Genomic DNA, 16,881 nt, shown 5'->3' with positions numbered 1-16,881 from the left:
TTTTGTTAGATAGTCACTTTTTGGTCGACTTGCTCCTTCGATATTGAGCTGCAGAATGTTTAAAGTAGAATCATGATTTTCAGTGGGGCTCTGAAAAGGGCCATTTACGATTTTAATCATTTTTCTCATATTGAGTTAATGAATCCTCTGAATTGCTGGGATATCCACAAAGAAGAGCTTAGGGTCCAGCAGCCAAAGTTGTTGCTCTCTTAACACCACCCAGGGGTCACGTGTAGGGTAATATGAGGTTAAACCTACGGACGTGTAGCAACGAAAACCCCGCTCTAAAGATGGCTGACTAAGTAAGGGCAGAAGATGTAAATAAACAATTTAAGTTCTGTGGCCTAGGCAACGCATAAAATGTAGGGTAAAGTTCCCATCTGCATCGTGGTTTCCATGGCTGTGTAAAATGGCCGACATTTAGGGCAGTAAGAATGATAGAAAAAAAGGGATAAGGAAAGAACAATAAATTGCCCCTCTGACTAGTGTTTACTATGGATGGATTGTAGGAAAACAAGATGTCTGACACTTAGGGCACAAAAATATAGTAAAAATATGAACTTAATATCGCTTGTAACAGAATGTATTCAGAAGATAACACCACCACATGGACATCAGATATAAACACACCACGGATAGCTCTGAAAACCACAACTGAGGCATTAGTTCTTAATAAATCCATAAACTTCTCAGCACATCTTTATCTGATCTTAATTCCGTTCACTTCTTTCTTCCTACTTCTCTTTTCTGGAGACCACCGCGAACCTTGATTCTACTTAACTGGGGTCCGGCTCCATGGCTAAGTGGTTAGCGTGCTGGCCTTTGGTCACAGGGGTCCCGGATTCGATTCCCGGCAGGGTCGGGAATTTTAACCATAATTGGTTAATTTCGCTGACACGGGGGCTGGGTGTATGTGTCGTCTTCATCATCATTTCATCCTCATCATGACGCGCAGGTCGCCTACGGGAGTCCAATCAAAAGACCTGCACCTGGCGAGCCGAACATGTCCTCGGACACTCCCGGCACTAAAAGTCATACGCCATTTCATTTTACTTAACAGGGGATCTGAAGTCGATTTTCCTTCGTATTACCATCTTAACGAGTATAGAAAATTCTACTGTTAGTTGGTAGGTTTCGAGATCACACGGAAAAATATGTCAATTGACTACTTTCTCCCTCATGGCACTCTTTGCTGACGGAATAAATGCTTATAATTCTATTGTGTCTAAAACTAATAATCGTTCTAGAACTTTTATTCAGTTTGAGAGAAAAAAATAGTTTAACCACCTAATCCGTACACGATATTATAATCTGAAAAAATATTTATGGAACAAAAATGGACATGTTTCGGCTCTTGGGTACATCATCAGCACACTAACACTCAAACAAGATTAAAAGCATAATTGTCTAAATTACCAATACTGCATTCATGATCTTTCTTTCAAATTTATTTATGTTAAAATCGTTTCTTACAACTATGTGCCAATGTGCTATTAATGTTATTTAAGTATTTGTGTGCTGTTGATAGCTCCAAGAGCCGAAAATGCCTACTTTTTGGCCATAAATAATCTTTTTAGATTATAATATCGTGTACGAGGGCTGAGCTTGTTTCTTTTCCTGTAGCTCCTGTGATAGTTTCCTATCTGTAAGATAAATATTTGAAAAGATCGGGTTTTTATGTGTAATCTCCGTATGCGTCAGCACTCTCGTATCGGTAGGTTCGTTGAAATGCTCTATTTTGGAGACGCTACGTGCATTTCGCATACCAGACAGTGGAGGTGACGCGAGAGGAGCAGTACTGCGCAATCAGATTCTGTTTTCGTTTAAACCATACATCCACTGAAACTTTCAGAAAGCTGAAGCATCATTATGATCCTGAAGGAAAACAAGCCAGCACAGTGTGGAAACAGCAAAAAAAAAAGGCAAAAGTTTTTCCATCTGCAGGGGAAGTGATAGTGATCACATTTTCTGATCGTAATGGAATGATTTACCAGCAAGCAGTTCCCCCTCACACTACCGTTACTACAAGTGGCTACACTGAGGAAGCACATTGCAAAGAAACGACCAGAGCTTTCTCGGACTGGGTGGCGACTTCATCATGACAATGCAGGCCTCACGTCGCAAATAAAGTCATGCACTTTCTGGCTCGATTCAACATTACCTGTGTACCGCATCCTCCTTATAGCCCTGATCTTGCGCCCTGTGATATTTTTATATTTAAGAACTCTGACGCAGTACTCAAGAAAAGTAAGGCGATTCTCAAGGACTTGACAAAGAATGGTTTGCAGCATGTGTTCAAGGACTGGCAGAGACGCTATAAAACGCGCATTGATGTAGGAGGGCACTACCTTGAAAAAGATGATGTAAATATTGAAATGGAATAATAAACATCTGTGAAAAAATCAGTCTCAGTCTTTGTTGATCAGTCTTCGTATGAACTATAATATCGTGGTTAAACTATAGTCGAACCTCGATATCTCGAACCTCCATCATTCGAATTTTCAGTATCTCGAAGTAACTTCAATTTCCCGGCCGTTTGTCGTATTCTTCACGTGTATGTATTTCTCTGTTACTCAAAATTTGGTTACACGAATTTCTCGATTTCTCGAAGCAAACATTTCCTCCCTTGAAAAAATAACTAAAAAAATACTCTGTAACATTAACTGTGCAATACGGCATTTGTGGTTTGTGAGGAACAGTTAACAATGGAGAGAAGTTTCAACGTGAAGGGAGGAAAAGTTAACCGTAACAAACAGAAGAGACTAACAGATTTTTTCCAAAGATGTTAACGGAGGTATGTTTCTTGTTTCATTATTGTATCCTGTCTTCGAAGAAGTTACTAAAGTAATTGTTATAATTAAAGTGATGCCGTAAAATAGAGTTTTGTTTGTACATTTTTAAATACTGTTAAAATAATGTATTCAGTATAAGCCCGTAGATACATATGTTTCAATTATGTCCGATACATGCTCAAAAACGGTATTCTCCGTAATTCATCTCGAAATTTCTATAGCTGGAAATAAAATTTACCTCCCGAGGTGATTCGAGACACCGAGGTTCCACTGCAATTATATACTTTTCTCAAGTTGTATAGTCAGTTCGACCAATATGAACATGATACTTAGATTGTCTCAAAGTTAAGATAAAATTATTTCCAAAAAATTCAAAGTTTTTCACTGTAGGGGTTCCATGCAAACATGGTTTTATTGAGTCATAACTGTAGCCTGCAGTGATATTCTCATTTATGATCCATTACGAGACAGACGAGAAAGAAAACAAAGAAGCCATTTCTCTTAGCGATAAGGCTAATACAAATACAAATTGAAACTAAAGGACACGATATTGCACATTATTCTATTATAACTGATTAGTGCGACTCACATAACAAAACAGTCAGGCTTGGAGACCCGATTACATTTCTTATTGCAGTTCTGTTTATGCTTTCTGCATTCATAAATATATATTCTTGTAGTCTCTATTATTTAGTAATTGGCTATGTCAAGAACTATAGTCTGATGCATATCTTCAGAATTGTTATTGTTTATTAGACAGTTAATGTTGCACTAATACATATAGGTTTTAGCAGATGCTTGAATATGAAAGGATTGGAACTCAGCCGCGGCCTCAGTTCAAATACAGCTCCATCATTTGCCTAGAATGAAAATGGGAAACAATTGAATGCCATTTAGGGCTACGGATCAAAATAACATTACTACAGTATTACCGAGAGAATCACAAGGCAAAGAGAGACTGCCTACATTAACAACCAGCCGGTAAATCGAATATTCTGGTAATTTCATTCTTCCTGCTGACGCTGTAATCCGCTCTGCAGAGTGGCAAGATGAGCAACGATATGTGGCGTTATTTCATTAGCAAATTTTGTTGTATTTCCTTTGCAAGGCCTACTAAATTACGTCCTTCGTCATCAGTGTCTAATCTGTTCGGTAACTTGCTTCATTGTGCTGCATGTGTTATTGATTTAGTATGGTACCGAGAGACATGTCCCAGATTTTGAAATTACCTTCTTGATTTGTTATGCCGAGTTAAGAGCGCGTTTGAAATTATTAGCACATTGTTTGTTTTCTCTTCTTCTTCTTCTTCTTCTTCTTCTTCTTCTTCTTCTTCTTCGGTTAAGTAATGAGTAATATTATCATAGATATCTTCATCTAAATTTTCAGAATTTGGTCCTCTATGAGGTGACTTTGTTGTCAGCAGTCTCAATTACGAATTGACTACCAGACATTTATGGAACTGAGTACTGGAGCATACCACCACTTTCTAACACGTATGGAATTTCCCGGTACTCATTTAAAATCTTTCTTCGAATTACTGGTACTGATTATTGGCCTTACCACATCTTTGGTTACATGTCAAGATGAGAAAGGTATGGTATCGAGGCTAATGGGGATATATAAAAATCAGGGTCAGAGAGATAAACGCAACGAAAATCATTGTTTAATTTGTGGATAAATAATAGAAGAGGCGCATCTACTGACAGTATGTAGGGGGAACTGATGCACTTAAATATTCGAGTAATGAATCAAAACAAAAATAAAAAGGGAGAAACAACTCTATAAAATTGTTAAATTTTGTATTTTTTAAAACATCTGGCAAAAGGAAATGAAACAAAAGCACTAACTAAAAGAAGCTACATGTTTGTAGTAGAATATGTAGCATTGTACTACCAAAGAAAACACCATGGTGCAACAGCCCCGAACGGCCATTGCCTACCAAGTGAGCGCTGCTTAGCCCGAAGGCCTGCAGATTATGAGGTGTCGTGTGGTCAGCACGACGATTCCTCTCGGCCGTTATTTTTGGCTTTCTAGACCGGGGCCGCTATCTCACCGTCAGATAGCTCCTCACTTGTAATCACGTAGGCTGAGCGGACCTCGTACCAGCCCTCAGATCCAGGTAAAGTAACTCGTATCCTCATTCCCAGGTAGTGCAGCTCTTTTCAGGCACACCCCCAATGGAGGTGAGCTACATGAACCATTTCAGCCATTTACCAGCCCTCCTGCCATTCTTAAATTTCTGGCAGTACCGGGAATCGAATCCGGGCCTGCTAGAAGGGAAGCTAATAGTGTTAACCATTAAGCTACGGAGGCGGACAGATCCATTCAAAAATCCCTCACCTGACCGGAAATCGAACCCGGGGTCTCCGGGTAAGAGGCAGGCACGTTACCACCACACCGCGGAGCCGGCAGCATTGTACTACATCTAGGACAAAAAGGAGGTTAAAAGTAAGGGGGGGAAAGGGTGGCAATTTGTAGAATGAATGTGAACATTATTATCTTTATATGTAATACAGTAATGGTCAAATTATTGTAAGAAGGATAATTTAATGCATGTATCGACATAAATTGCATTGAATGAATGTTCTCTCCTCGAGTTCTGGCGATCTGGATATAGAGGATGGGAGTACCGGTATTCTATTTTGTTGTGTTTTAATTCTGTTCTGGAAGATATGTAGGTTTCAACTATCCTTTGCCTCTGAAGAAAAGTGGACGACAACTGATTAAGTACAGTTAACTAATGTTTGCCTTGCATTTCGTTATATAGCATTCCTATTATTGTCAATATTTTTTTCTTGCTTTGTAGGATAAGAGTTGTGGATGGAGGGAATTTGATGATCAATGATGTCCGACAAAGTGATGAGGGAAAGTACCAATGTGTGGCACAGAACATGGTCGGTATGAGAGAGAGTAACCCTGCCACACTAACAGTACACGGTAAGAGAGCACTTAAAACATATTTATTAGCGTATTTCTTGAAATATAGTATAGCAAAGGTTTAACTGAGTCTCTGACCTGGAAGTGTTTAAATTACTTTCACCTTTCTTTCATGTGGTAAATATTGTTTTTGGTGCTTTGAATAACAAAAATAGTATTTACTGAGCTAATGTGTTGTACCTAAAAAATTGAAATTTAATGGGGAAATTTTATAATTCTAGTTAAACCTTTCTTCAACAAAGAGCCCACCGATGTAACAGTACTTGAAGATCAAAGTGTCCAGTTCCAGTGCAAAGTAGGAGGAGACCCGCCGCCTAACATCTTATGGCGGCGGGATGATGGGAAGATGCCAATTGGACGGGCCCAGATCCTGGATGACAAGTCTTTGAGAATAGAGCATGTTACTCCAGCCGATGAAGGATTGTACATCTGTGATGCCGAGAATGTGGTGGGCAGCGTTTCTGCACGAGCATCTCTTACTGTACACTGTAAGTTTTTTTCAAGAAACCTAGCATTTATTTCCAGTTATTCATTTGTAATTGTATACCTAAGTTAGTTATGACATTACTCTGTTTACTCTGTTATTGTAAAGACTTGGTATGTAAGATGATTCTCAATAATTGTTCCTGGAAGGAAGTGCACTTCTTTGCCAATCTTAGTGACGCAGTCGATTAGTTTTTGTCCTTCTGTTTTCAAGATAGTGGATTCAGTTCCGTCTGAGTTGGTAACTGTTACGAATGTTTGAATGTATTACATGCTGTGTCAAACTGACCACTCATTAAACATTATTTTATTTGCGAATGATTGGGGAATTGTTAGCTGGCGAAATCAAGCCAATTTACTCATGTTTCCTGCCAATGCGTATGGTCCCTGTTATAACACTGGATGTAGCACTTAAAATTCAAGGAATATAACAATTCGACTGTGGCTGTAAGAAAGAAGGTTTTAAAATCAATGAAAAATATGAAAATGAACCTATGTTCCATCCAGCCACTGAAGGACATGTAGTCTGTCAAGACGAAAGCGAGATGACCAACAAATACTCGGACCTTTACGTGGTTGTTGTAACGACTCCTCAATCATGTTGTTTAGCTTTTATGTATAGGTTCACTGTTTTTTCATATCAGGCAATTCCTCAGTTGACTGAGGCTGTATAAACCTCGTGCCAACTATAAGTGATTCCCGAATTGAGCTCAGGACATTCAAACAAAGAACAGAGGTACTACCTATGCACCAAGATACTGGCAGGGTGGTTGTAGATAGTCAGTCTGTCAAGCCAAGAACACAGAGACAGGTTGGATCCTCAAACACCTCCAGCGAAGCTTAAAAATGCAGTTATAAGAAAACCGCAAAAACCGACAATGATGCCATGATGAAGTGTACTGGGCAAGGCAAGGAGGGATTTAGTATGTCATTGCTTTGCTCACTGAGCCAGAAAGTGCTATTGCAGCACGACTAACTCCATGAGTACCATCTTTCACAGCACCCAGTCGGATTAGTTCTCTCCATATAATTACTCAGCATCACTAGTTCCTTAGCAGCTTCCATATTGTCACCGCCACAAATGAAAGGCTTCTGTGGTAGCTACATTTTGCAATGGCATGAGCCAAGAGACAGATGCGAAAATAAATAAAAGCCAAAGACATGGCCGTAAATTAGTGACAAAATATTATAAACGTTTAGTTCCCTTACCTTTAATGCCTGTCTTCTGGAAGCCTAATTACACGTTATAATTTACTATACTCGTAATATTAATCCTAAAGGGAGCATTCTAACAGATAGGGCTGGAGGAGGGAATATTGCACCTACCATTGCACGGTGTTGCCACATTCCTGCATTCCTTTCTCCTTCCCTTCGCTTCCGGCTCACTTGTTCGTTCGTTCATACCGCTCTTCTGTTGTACGTACCTCAGAAGTGAGAGGTTTGGCAACTCCAAGCAACACTAGCCGGCCAACAGGCTTATCTTCATGGCAACCGCAGTGGACCCGCCTACATTTCCATGGAAAGCATACCCCCCACTCCCTTCTCCCCACCCACGTAGGCAGTAAACGGACCTCCCCCTAAGAACTGTCAGAACACACCTTTCAATATTACGATTATAGGTTCAGTAACTCAGACGATAGAGTGCTGGCCTTAAGAACCTAAATTTGTAGTTTTGCTCCCGAATCAATACGGTGGTATTGGAAGATACTCAAATTCGGTAGTCTCATGTCAGTAAAAGAACTCTTGCAGGCAAAATTGATGACACCTCGGAAAATAGTAAATGTGGTTTGATGGGACGTAACACTAATAGCATTATTATAAATTACAAGCTAAATCATCTTCAACTTTTCATTTAGTAATCTATTTTTCTAATTATTTTAATGTATTGTAAATTATTCATTGATGAAGTTAGTGACAGTATAAAACAGGAAAGCGGAGAATCACGTGTGAAATATCTTTTTACGTCTTAGAATTTTCATATTTTCGTGGCCCTTATTACTGTTTCATAAAATATGCGTTCCACTCGGACATCAGTTTGTAACAAAAACGGAGATAATAAGGATGAATTTTTAGACTGATGCTTTCACGGTCCATAATTGTATCAACTTTCACAGCATCCAAACGTTTCAAGTAGGGAAGTCTTCCTGCATTAACAGTTGAGATTTTCTTCTGAAGACGCAGAGCGAAGTTCCCTGCGAAACGTAAAGAATTTCACCTTGTTTTCTTGACACAGCCAAAGCCCATAAGCCTATAACATGTCTACATTAAAGATGATGTTCTAGATTTTAAACCACGCAAACTAGTAATCTGTCAGTAATTTGACCCGTACTGAATGTGTGAGCACTTGTGAGAAGGCAGCTTGTTGAGTCCATGATATTTCCATTGTTAGAATATCAAGATATTGTGTGTTTACTATTCTACTACGGCAGTATAAGATGATTTAGATGTGACGCTTTTTCCAAAATACCAGTTGCATTATTTCAATTATCTACAACCAGGTCTTACAATAAATGAGGAAAAGAACAAGAGTAAATGACATGTAATTGAGACAAATATTAGAACTTACATTTCAGATGGTATAACTTTGGGCACTTCCCTCCGCTACACCGGTTTGTTGGCAAGGCACGGCCTTGAGGTCACCAATTACATGTGTGGATCCTACGCGCTGTTAACATGTTATTGGTGGCCTCGAGGCCGTGCCTTGTGTTCATATCATTGTAGCTACGGGAAGCGCTCGAAATTACATCTTCTGAACTATATAAACGTAGACAATATACGTAGTTTTTGTTATTTATTATTTATTTTGTCCAAGTTCATTTTAAAATGAAATTATAACATTTTTATGTTCTGTTACAGCTCCTCCTATTTTTGTCACTCGACCACAAGACCAAAAGGTCGGGCTGAATGGAATAGCAACATTTGAGTGTGTAGCAAGGGGTAACCCACCACCATCTGTATTTTGGACCAAGGAAGGAAGTCAAGCACTCATGTTCCCTGGAAATTCATATGGTCACTATCACGTGACGCCAGAAGGAACTCTTAAAATTCAAGGAGTCCAACGAGAGGATGGTGGCTTTCTTGTGTGCTCAGCGCTTAGTGTGGCTGGTTCTACTACAGTTCGAGCTTTCCTTCAGGTAGGGCATGTCATCTCCATTATGTTCAATGTATTAAGTGTCCAGCTCCGTGGCTAACTGGTTAGCATGCTGGCCTTTGGTCCAAGAGGTCTCGGGTTCGATTTCCGACCGGGTCAGTGATTCTAACCATCATAGGTCAACCATTATTATTATTATTATTATTATTATTATTATTATTATTATTATTATTTGTTACTGTTATCATCCTAATTAGTTCTTGTAGTATCATAGTTCTCTTGCTAAGTGAAGTGGCCGCGTTTTAACGCGCTCTGCATTCGGGAGACGAATGGGTTCGAACCCCACCCGTGGGCTGTCCTGAGAATGGTTTTCTGTGATTTCCCATTTTCACTTCCAGGCAAATGCCGGGAAAGTTCCTATTCATACGCCACGACAGTTTCCTTCCATCTCCTAACGATATTTCAATCACCATCATATATTTCATCTTCATTAGCCTTTCACTTACTCCCTTGAAATATTTCAAAATTGATTGTGTTTCTGAATTCCTCCTTAGAAAGATACTCTTTTTTGACATGGGAATTCAGTTACAAAACATTTGTATTCCCTATGACTTTACATATTTTTCTCTATTACCACAATGAGAACTATGCGTTTCCTAAACAGTTTTGCGTTTAGAAAGTAGGCTATTTCTGGACACTACGGATTAAAATTATTTTTGCGCATATATGCGGTCGTTTCCTGGCCAAATGTATTACATCACTTCCTTCACAACTCGACCGTAATCACTCGACCCATACGTAAAACCTCACTTTCGTCTCTTGTAACGTAAATAATTTGATTTCGTGATCGCTTTCTTCCCGAACTCAAAGGCGTATGGAAAATGATACTTTACCGTACCTACTCTAATTACTTTCGAGTACTGTTTTTATTAGAAAACGTTTCTGATTGATCGAACTCCGCTACACAGTAATGCAGGGCGTCTCAGAATGCATGCAGCGGTGCATTGCGCGGTGCAAAGTGCGTAAAAGACGACTTCGCTAAGTTGACCAGAGTGCAGATCCCCCACTCCTCGATTTTGAGCAATAGCGCTGTCTCTCTCTTTCCCTACGCCTGTCTCGCTCGCTCCGCCTGTTTCCGCCATTCCTCACTCGCTCTGCAGGGTTCCACAACCCGAGCCGATTTAAACCGAGCTTAGCCGAGTCGCCCCGAGACGAAACGCTGGTCCGAACCTTGCCGAGTGGGACCGATGCACGGTACACAGAACCTCTGCGCCTCGTCTTGCACGTGTGAGATTTTGAACGTTTGACAGGCGCTGCAGTAATGTAAACACGCATGGTCAGACATAATCAATCAAACCAAACTAAACTCCATGGCGCAACAGCCTCCGAAGTGCCATGGACTACCAAGCGACCGCTGCTCAGCCCGTAAGTCTGCAGATTATGAGATGTCGTGTGGTCAGCACGAAGAATTCTCTCGGCCGTTATTCTTGGCTTCATCAGTCAAGGAACACCAAACTTAACCTTTTTGAATTGTTTCTCTGCGGAATTGCAGCACCGTGTTTCCAAACCCATCTACACAAAAATGATGTCTCTGCATTCCCAGCTCAAGTGATCTGCCGCCATCATGTGAAGGAGCATGACTGCACACCTCTTTCGCACACAGGGCTTCCTGGTGTAATATACCATGAAACTGTAAAATAGGGTGTTTAAATTTTTCTTTAAGAAATTTCACAAACCCATTACTAATACCCACCATACTTGGGGCAGTATCATTTATCCCAGACACAATATTCTTTAAGTCAAACCCCAAATTGAATACAAGTTCTTGCTCCACTTCGTTCATTATATTTTTCTTGTAAGTAATTACTCCCTCACCACATTTCAACAAGTTAATTGGACAAAAACAGCTTTGCTTTCAATTGCTCCGAAGCATCTTCACTCATTCTTATTATTCTATGCTTGGCAGTATTTCTGCTTGCTGGCATTTCTTTAATACTGTTAATTAGCCTATTTGTTGTTCGTTAGAAAAGTCTTCAAATAATGTGTCGGATGTCTATAAGAAAGTCTCTCTCAAGAACTCACCGTCAGATAGCGGTTTCCTATGCTGTTCTGTACAGTGACACAGATGGAAACAACCGCACTGATATCATTCCTTGGCCTGAAAGATGATACAAAACAACTAGTTTGTTTTGTGTATTGTCCGATTTTTTGTGAAACAAGTTCTCTTCTTTCTTCATTTGGCACGTAACTAACATTTGAATTATTCGTCTCAAAATTGCGCTTTATATTAAATGTGCGGGATACACCTGTTTTCGAACACAGGGAACACAAAGGTTTATTGCTTCTTTCTATCACTCTGAATTCTCTTGTCTACTATTCTTGAAGAATCCGGTCACTACCATTGTTAAGTTTCTGTTGCTTTTTTTCTTTTCGGCAGCGAAAACATGTTTGTGAGGTCCGTATACAAACGACATTCAATAAACAGTTAAACACAAAGAATAATTACCCGCTACCGGCTACTTCACACAAGTCAAACTTCATTCACTTACTGACTGACGGCCTGATTTTCTATATTTATTTCTTACACGTAAAACACTGTGACTATAAGATGCATGAGATATGTACAGTCTGTAGAAAAAGATGTATATAAAAACTTCAAGTGGCGTGCCTCCGAAATCGTGTTCGCGTGTCACCTAGTGTCGCGCGTGGCATAGGTTCACCATCCCTCGTCTAGGGCAGGCATCGTCAATCGAGAGCAAAATGCCTTCGGTGTCAGTTTTTTAATTGTTATATCTAATAATATTTTATCACAAGGTGTGTTACAATGGGAGCTTATTATTCTCAAAACTTACGGATTGTTGATAAATTTGCAAAATACGACCACGGAACATGCAATCAAATGTATTTACAAGATATAATAAATACATAAGAGCCTCCGTGGCTCAGACGGCAGCGCGTCGGCCTATCACCGCTGGATACCGTGGTTCAAATCCCGGTCACTCCATGTGAGATTTGTGCTGGACAAAGCGAAGGCAGGACAGGTTTTTCTCCGGGTACTCCGGTATTCCCTGTCATTTTTCATTCCAGCAACACTCCCCATTCTCATTTCATAGCATCTATCAGTCTTTAATAAATCACTTTGGGAGTGCCGACCCCATCGTACTAATAGCCTATATCTGCTTCATTCATTATATCCCTGACCCGGTCAATGACTGGAAAACTGGTTGTAGGTTTTCTTTTTCAATAAATAAATAAGTAAATAAATAAATAACATATTATGGAGCATAATTGGGAATTAGGAAAGGAAGAGGAGGAGGGGTTAGCCAGTCCTTAAAGGAAAGTATCAAGTGGCACGGTAAAGAGTTGAGAATAATGAACCAGACTTAAAATGGAACACTAGCTGGAAAAGTTTCACCATCTCTGCCCTAGACAATTCATGACCTCCTGTGCAACATGCCCTTGTACATGTGATCACCATTTATGATACATAATACCAACAATTCTAATATGTTTTTACATAATCTTATTTCTTTTTAATGTTTCTTTCCATATAATTATAATTTTGTTATGGTAATGAATAAAGTTGTATATGCAACTTGTGTGGCGTGAACGTTTCTTGTAAACATATAATTCCACTCTGCACTCATGCAGGAAAAAAAAAAAAAAAGCTCCACTTCACGCACAAGCTGAATGAAGTAACTGTTGTGTACTTAGTGCAGTTAATGTACTGCATTGAGTATGTAATATGAAGGAGTGATCAGAGACATCAAAAATCAATTTATGAATAATTAGGCAAATGAATCACGATTCGGAATGCATCCTTATATTGTTATGAATAAAATAATCTACTAGCAGAATGACCGAACGTGTTAGCGCGCTACGGTATTGAGCCAAACTCTACATTCGGAAGGTAAGTGGTTTCGAACCCCACCGTCGGCTGTCCTGAGAATGTTTTTCTATGGTTTCCCATTTTCACTTCCTATTCATAGGCTGCAGTCGATTCCTTCGATCTCTGTTATTCATTTAATCTTCATTGACTCCTCAACTAAGGTTGGCCTCGGGAAGGGTATCCGGCCGTATAAACATGCCATATAATTTTATATCGCCTCATCCCCCACCCCGTATCAGGAGACTAATGGGGAGACATGAAGACTGAATAAAATAACCTCTCGATTTCTGAAGAGGACGAACTTGGTTGAAGAGTATTAAGAGCTTCGTTTTGTTGAGCCAATACTGTGTATCTCGATTTCAGATGTTTTAATTTGGTGTTCTATCTCGTAACTTAAAGTTGTGGGGAATGGGACGTTCAGTGCTAAAGGTCGATGGCTCTTAATTCGTGACTGAAAACCTGAATATCTCCCGGACATATTACTAGCAATATCATAAGTCTGTTCCCTGCGGTTTGAAATATTTACTCTATAATGTACTTTGCTGGAGTTGACAAAATTGCATTTTTTTACAACTTTGCAACATATGGCAGGTAAATAAGTAAGAATAATTCCAACGGCTTTGTTTTTTTAAACAAGACACTTTTACTTTCCCTTGACAGCTGTTTTCTATACGCTACGTATTCTAGAAATGGAAGCGCTCCCATAAAGGTAACATTGTCTGTATACGAAAATTTCTCATTATTTCCACGGAAAGCTGAACTAGTCTCTTGATCACTTTTCTCCAACATCCACCTGAGACTTGTGAAAATTCATGAAATTGTAGTCAATTCTTTGCTTTGCTAAGAGCTTAAAAACATTGAGCCTATGATACTGCCACTGCAAGTGCTCTTTTAGTTTGATGTGCGCCTTTAAACTCTTCAGTAGAAAGTGACTTACCGGTATTCTCAACATCGAAAAAGTGAATGAAAAATAAAACACATACCGTTTTCTTAAACCAGCCAATCACAGACCTTACTTTCGCTATTTTCCAGTTTTCTCTAGGGCATTTGTTTCGTACAAAATCTACTTTGATCATAATAATAATAAAAAGTAATTCTCAAAGTAATTTTTATTCGGAGAATTATTAATTAAAAAGTTAATATTTTTGTCATTTACAATCCAGTAAGGTGGGACTGTATTTCATCATCGTCATCATCTGTTTACCCTCCAGGGTCGGCTTTTTCCCTCGGACACAGCGAGGGATCCCACCTCTACCGCCTCAAGGGCAGTGTCCTGGAGCTTCAGACTCTTGGTCGGGGATACAACTAGGGAGAATGACCAGTACCTCGCCCAGGCGGCCTCACCTGCTATGCTGAACAGGGGCCTTGTAGAGGGATGGGAAGATTGGAAGGGATAGGCAAGGAAGAGGGAAGGAAGCGGCCGTGGCCTTATGTTAGGTACCATCCCGGTATTCGCCTGGAGGAGAAGTGGGAAACCACGGAAAACCACTTTCAGGATGGCTGAGGTTGGAATCGAACCCACCTCTACTCAGTTGACCTCCCGAGGCTGAGTGGACCCCGTTCCAGCCCTCATACCACTTTTCAAATTTCGTGGCAGAGCCGGGAATCGAACCCGGGCCTCCGGGGGTGGCAGCTAATCACGCTAACCACTACACCACAGAGGCGGACGGGACTGTATTTACAGTTGAAAAGAATTGTTGCTTCATCGTTTCTCGACTTCTGATGTTTCCTTGGGCCGATTATTTGCAAAAGAAGAAGATCAAATGATTTCGGGTCTCATTTTGTTTATTTCCTTCCATTTCTGTCAAAGGCACCACAAAGCTTTTTTTATTCATAATATAAAGAAGCCTGTGAAAAAACTAAAATAATACGGTGAAAAACACTGTATAAGGTTAGTTATCTGAAATCTGAAGACTGTAATCTATGAATTAAACACGTGCGTTCACTACTAACTCAAGTTTTCCACTGCAGAAAAATAGACACATTTCTTGTGTTGTAATCAACAACGACCACTCGTCGTCTACAGTCTATCCAGAACTCGGTCGCGGCTACACAAATACTCATTGTTGCATAGCCTACACGTTTATATGACAGGATCACTCGTAAAACATATTAAAATCAGTAATGCAAAAATGATCAAATGGAATATTTCAAAATGCAATAAATAAATAAATAAGTAAATAAATAAATAAATAAATAAATAAATAAATACTTTTGTTTATTTAGAGCGAGAACAATAGTCTAATGTTTATTGTTATTAATCTTTGCGTTCATGGTTACTAATGTTCATTCCGATATCTTTGTATTATACTTTTTGTTTTATTTTGACAATATGGAATGCAATAAAGAATGAATACTGCAAATAAAGTAAATTAAGGTATGAGATGGGGAATGAAATGTACCGCCCCATACTCGAGCCTACTCAGTCTAGGCGTTAATCTGGGCCTGCTTATGCCCATGCCCATGCCCGTTGCGTCAAATGTTTGATATGTGAAGAAATTCCATACTGTAATAAAAATAATTTTGAGATAAAACAAAATATAATTTTGGGATATTTATTAATTATTAAAATGTATATAATCTTATTCCTATATGAAATATTCTTCAAAAATAAATACGAGTATTTGTAATTTCCAGGTAACATCAGTCGATGATGTACCTCCTCCAATCATCCAAATTGGTCCAGCTAATCAGACATTGCCGCTTAAGTCTGTAGCTACACTGCCTTGTCAGGCCACTGGTTCACCTCCACCGAAAATAAAGTGGTACAAAAATGGCTCACCTTTAACGAATCCTGGATCAAGATTTACGGTCATGGAGTCTGGAGATCTTCATATTGATGGTAAGGCCCTTACTAACGATAATAATCTGTAGATTTGGATGAAACTATAATAATTGTTAAGGTGCATTAATATTGTAACTGATTTCAGAGCTCTTCAGAATTATCACTTGGTAATTTCGTCATTGTAACTTTTAGTTGTGAACAGTATATACAAGCTGTGACAAAGTTCGCGAATGAAGTCAGAACGGTCGATCCGGCAACACTGGCGACACACAATGCTGCACCTGCGTAGAAGCACGTTTTGACCACGTGCTCCCAACGTTGTTCAGTTGAGCATCGTGTGTGTGCCGTGTAAGACTTGTTTGACACAGTGCGTGTTTAGTGCGTTGGTTCTGAACTACGAACAGGATTGTGAATGACCAAAAGATCAATGCACAGTTTTGTTTTAAGCTTGGTAAGACACGAAAGAAACGCATTCGATGCTGGTACGTTTTTATGAAGATCCAACACTGCCTTTGAAGTGTGTGTACGAGTGGTTCGCCCGTTTTCGAGGTAGGTTGTGGATTGAAATCCCATGGTGGCTGTCCTGAAAAACGGTTTCCCTCGGTTTTCCATATTCACCACCAGGCGAATGCTGGGGCAGTACCTTAATAAAAGACCAAGGCCGATTTGCTTCCCAATCCTTCCCCCCCCCCCCATCCTTAGGGGAAAGACACCAAATCAGAGCGCACCCCTTAAAACCAATAGCAACAAAGTATTGATTATGATTGTATCCCCGCTAAAATGGAGCATCTCTGTCGCTAGAAACAATGCTGGTTTCGAACCACTACGCTGCCAATACTGTCACATCTTCCGCTCAAGCCCTTAACCGATTCAGCCATGAAGTTAACATACTTGACGCTTGCTA

At 39.7% G+C, this 16,881-nt stretch overlaps 1 protein-coding gene across 1 annotated transcript in view; it reads left to right on the top strand.

Moving 5' to 3' along the window:
• LOC136856910 (roundabout homolog 2) overlaps positions 1-16,881 on the top strand; it is a 465,398-nt gene that overhangs the window by 405,651 nt on the left and 42,866 nt on the right. Inside the window, exons 4-7 of the mRNA XM_067135190.2 lie at positions 5,599-5,729; positions 5,951-6,217; positions 9,069-9,346; positions 15,830-16,034. Of these exons, the coding sequence (XP_066991291.2) occupies positions 5,599-5,729; positions 5,951-6,217; positions 9,069-9,346; positions 15,830-16,034 (881 nt within the window). The remainder of the gene's footprint in view (positions 1-5,598; positions 5,730-5,950; positions 6,218-9,068; positions 9,347-15,829; positions 16,035-16,881) is intronic.

The sequence above is a fragment of the Anabrus simplex genome, chromosome 1 (genome assembly GCF_040414725.1).
Source record: "Anabrus simplex isolate iqAnaSimp1 chromosome 1, ASM4041472v1, whole genome shotgun sequence".
Classification (NCBI taxonomy): domain Eukaryota; kingdom Metazoa; phylum Arthropoda; class Insecta; order Orthoptera; family Tettigoniidae; genus Anabrus; species Anabrus simplex.
This window is presented reverse-complemented; position numbering and strand designations above follow the sequence as displayed.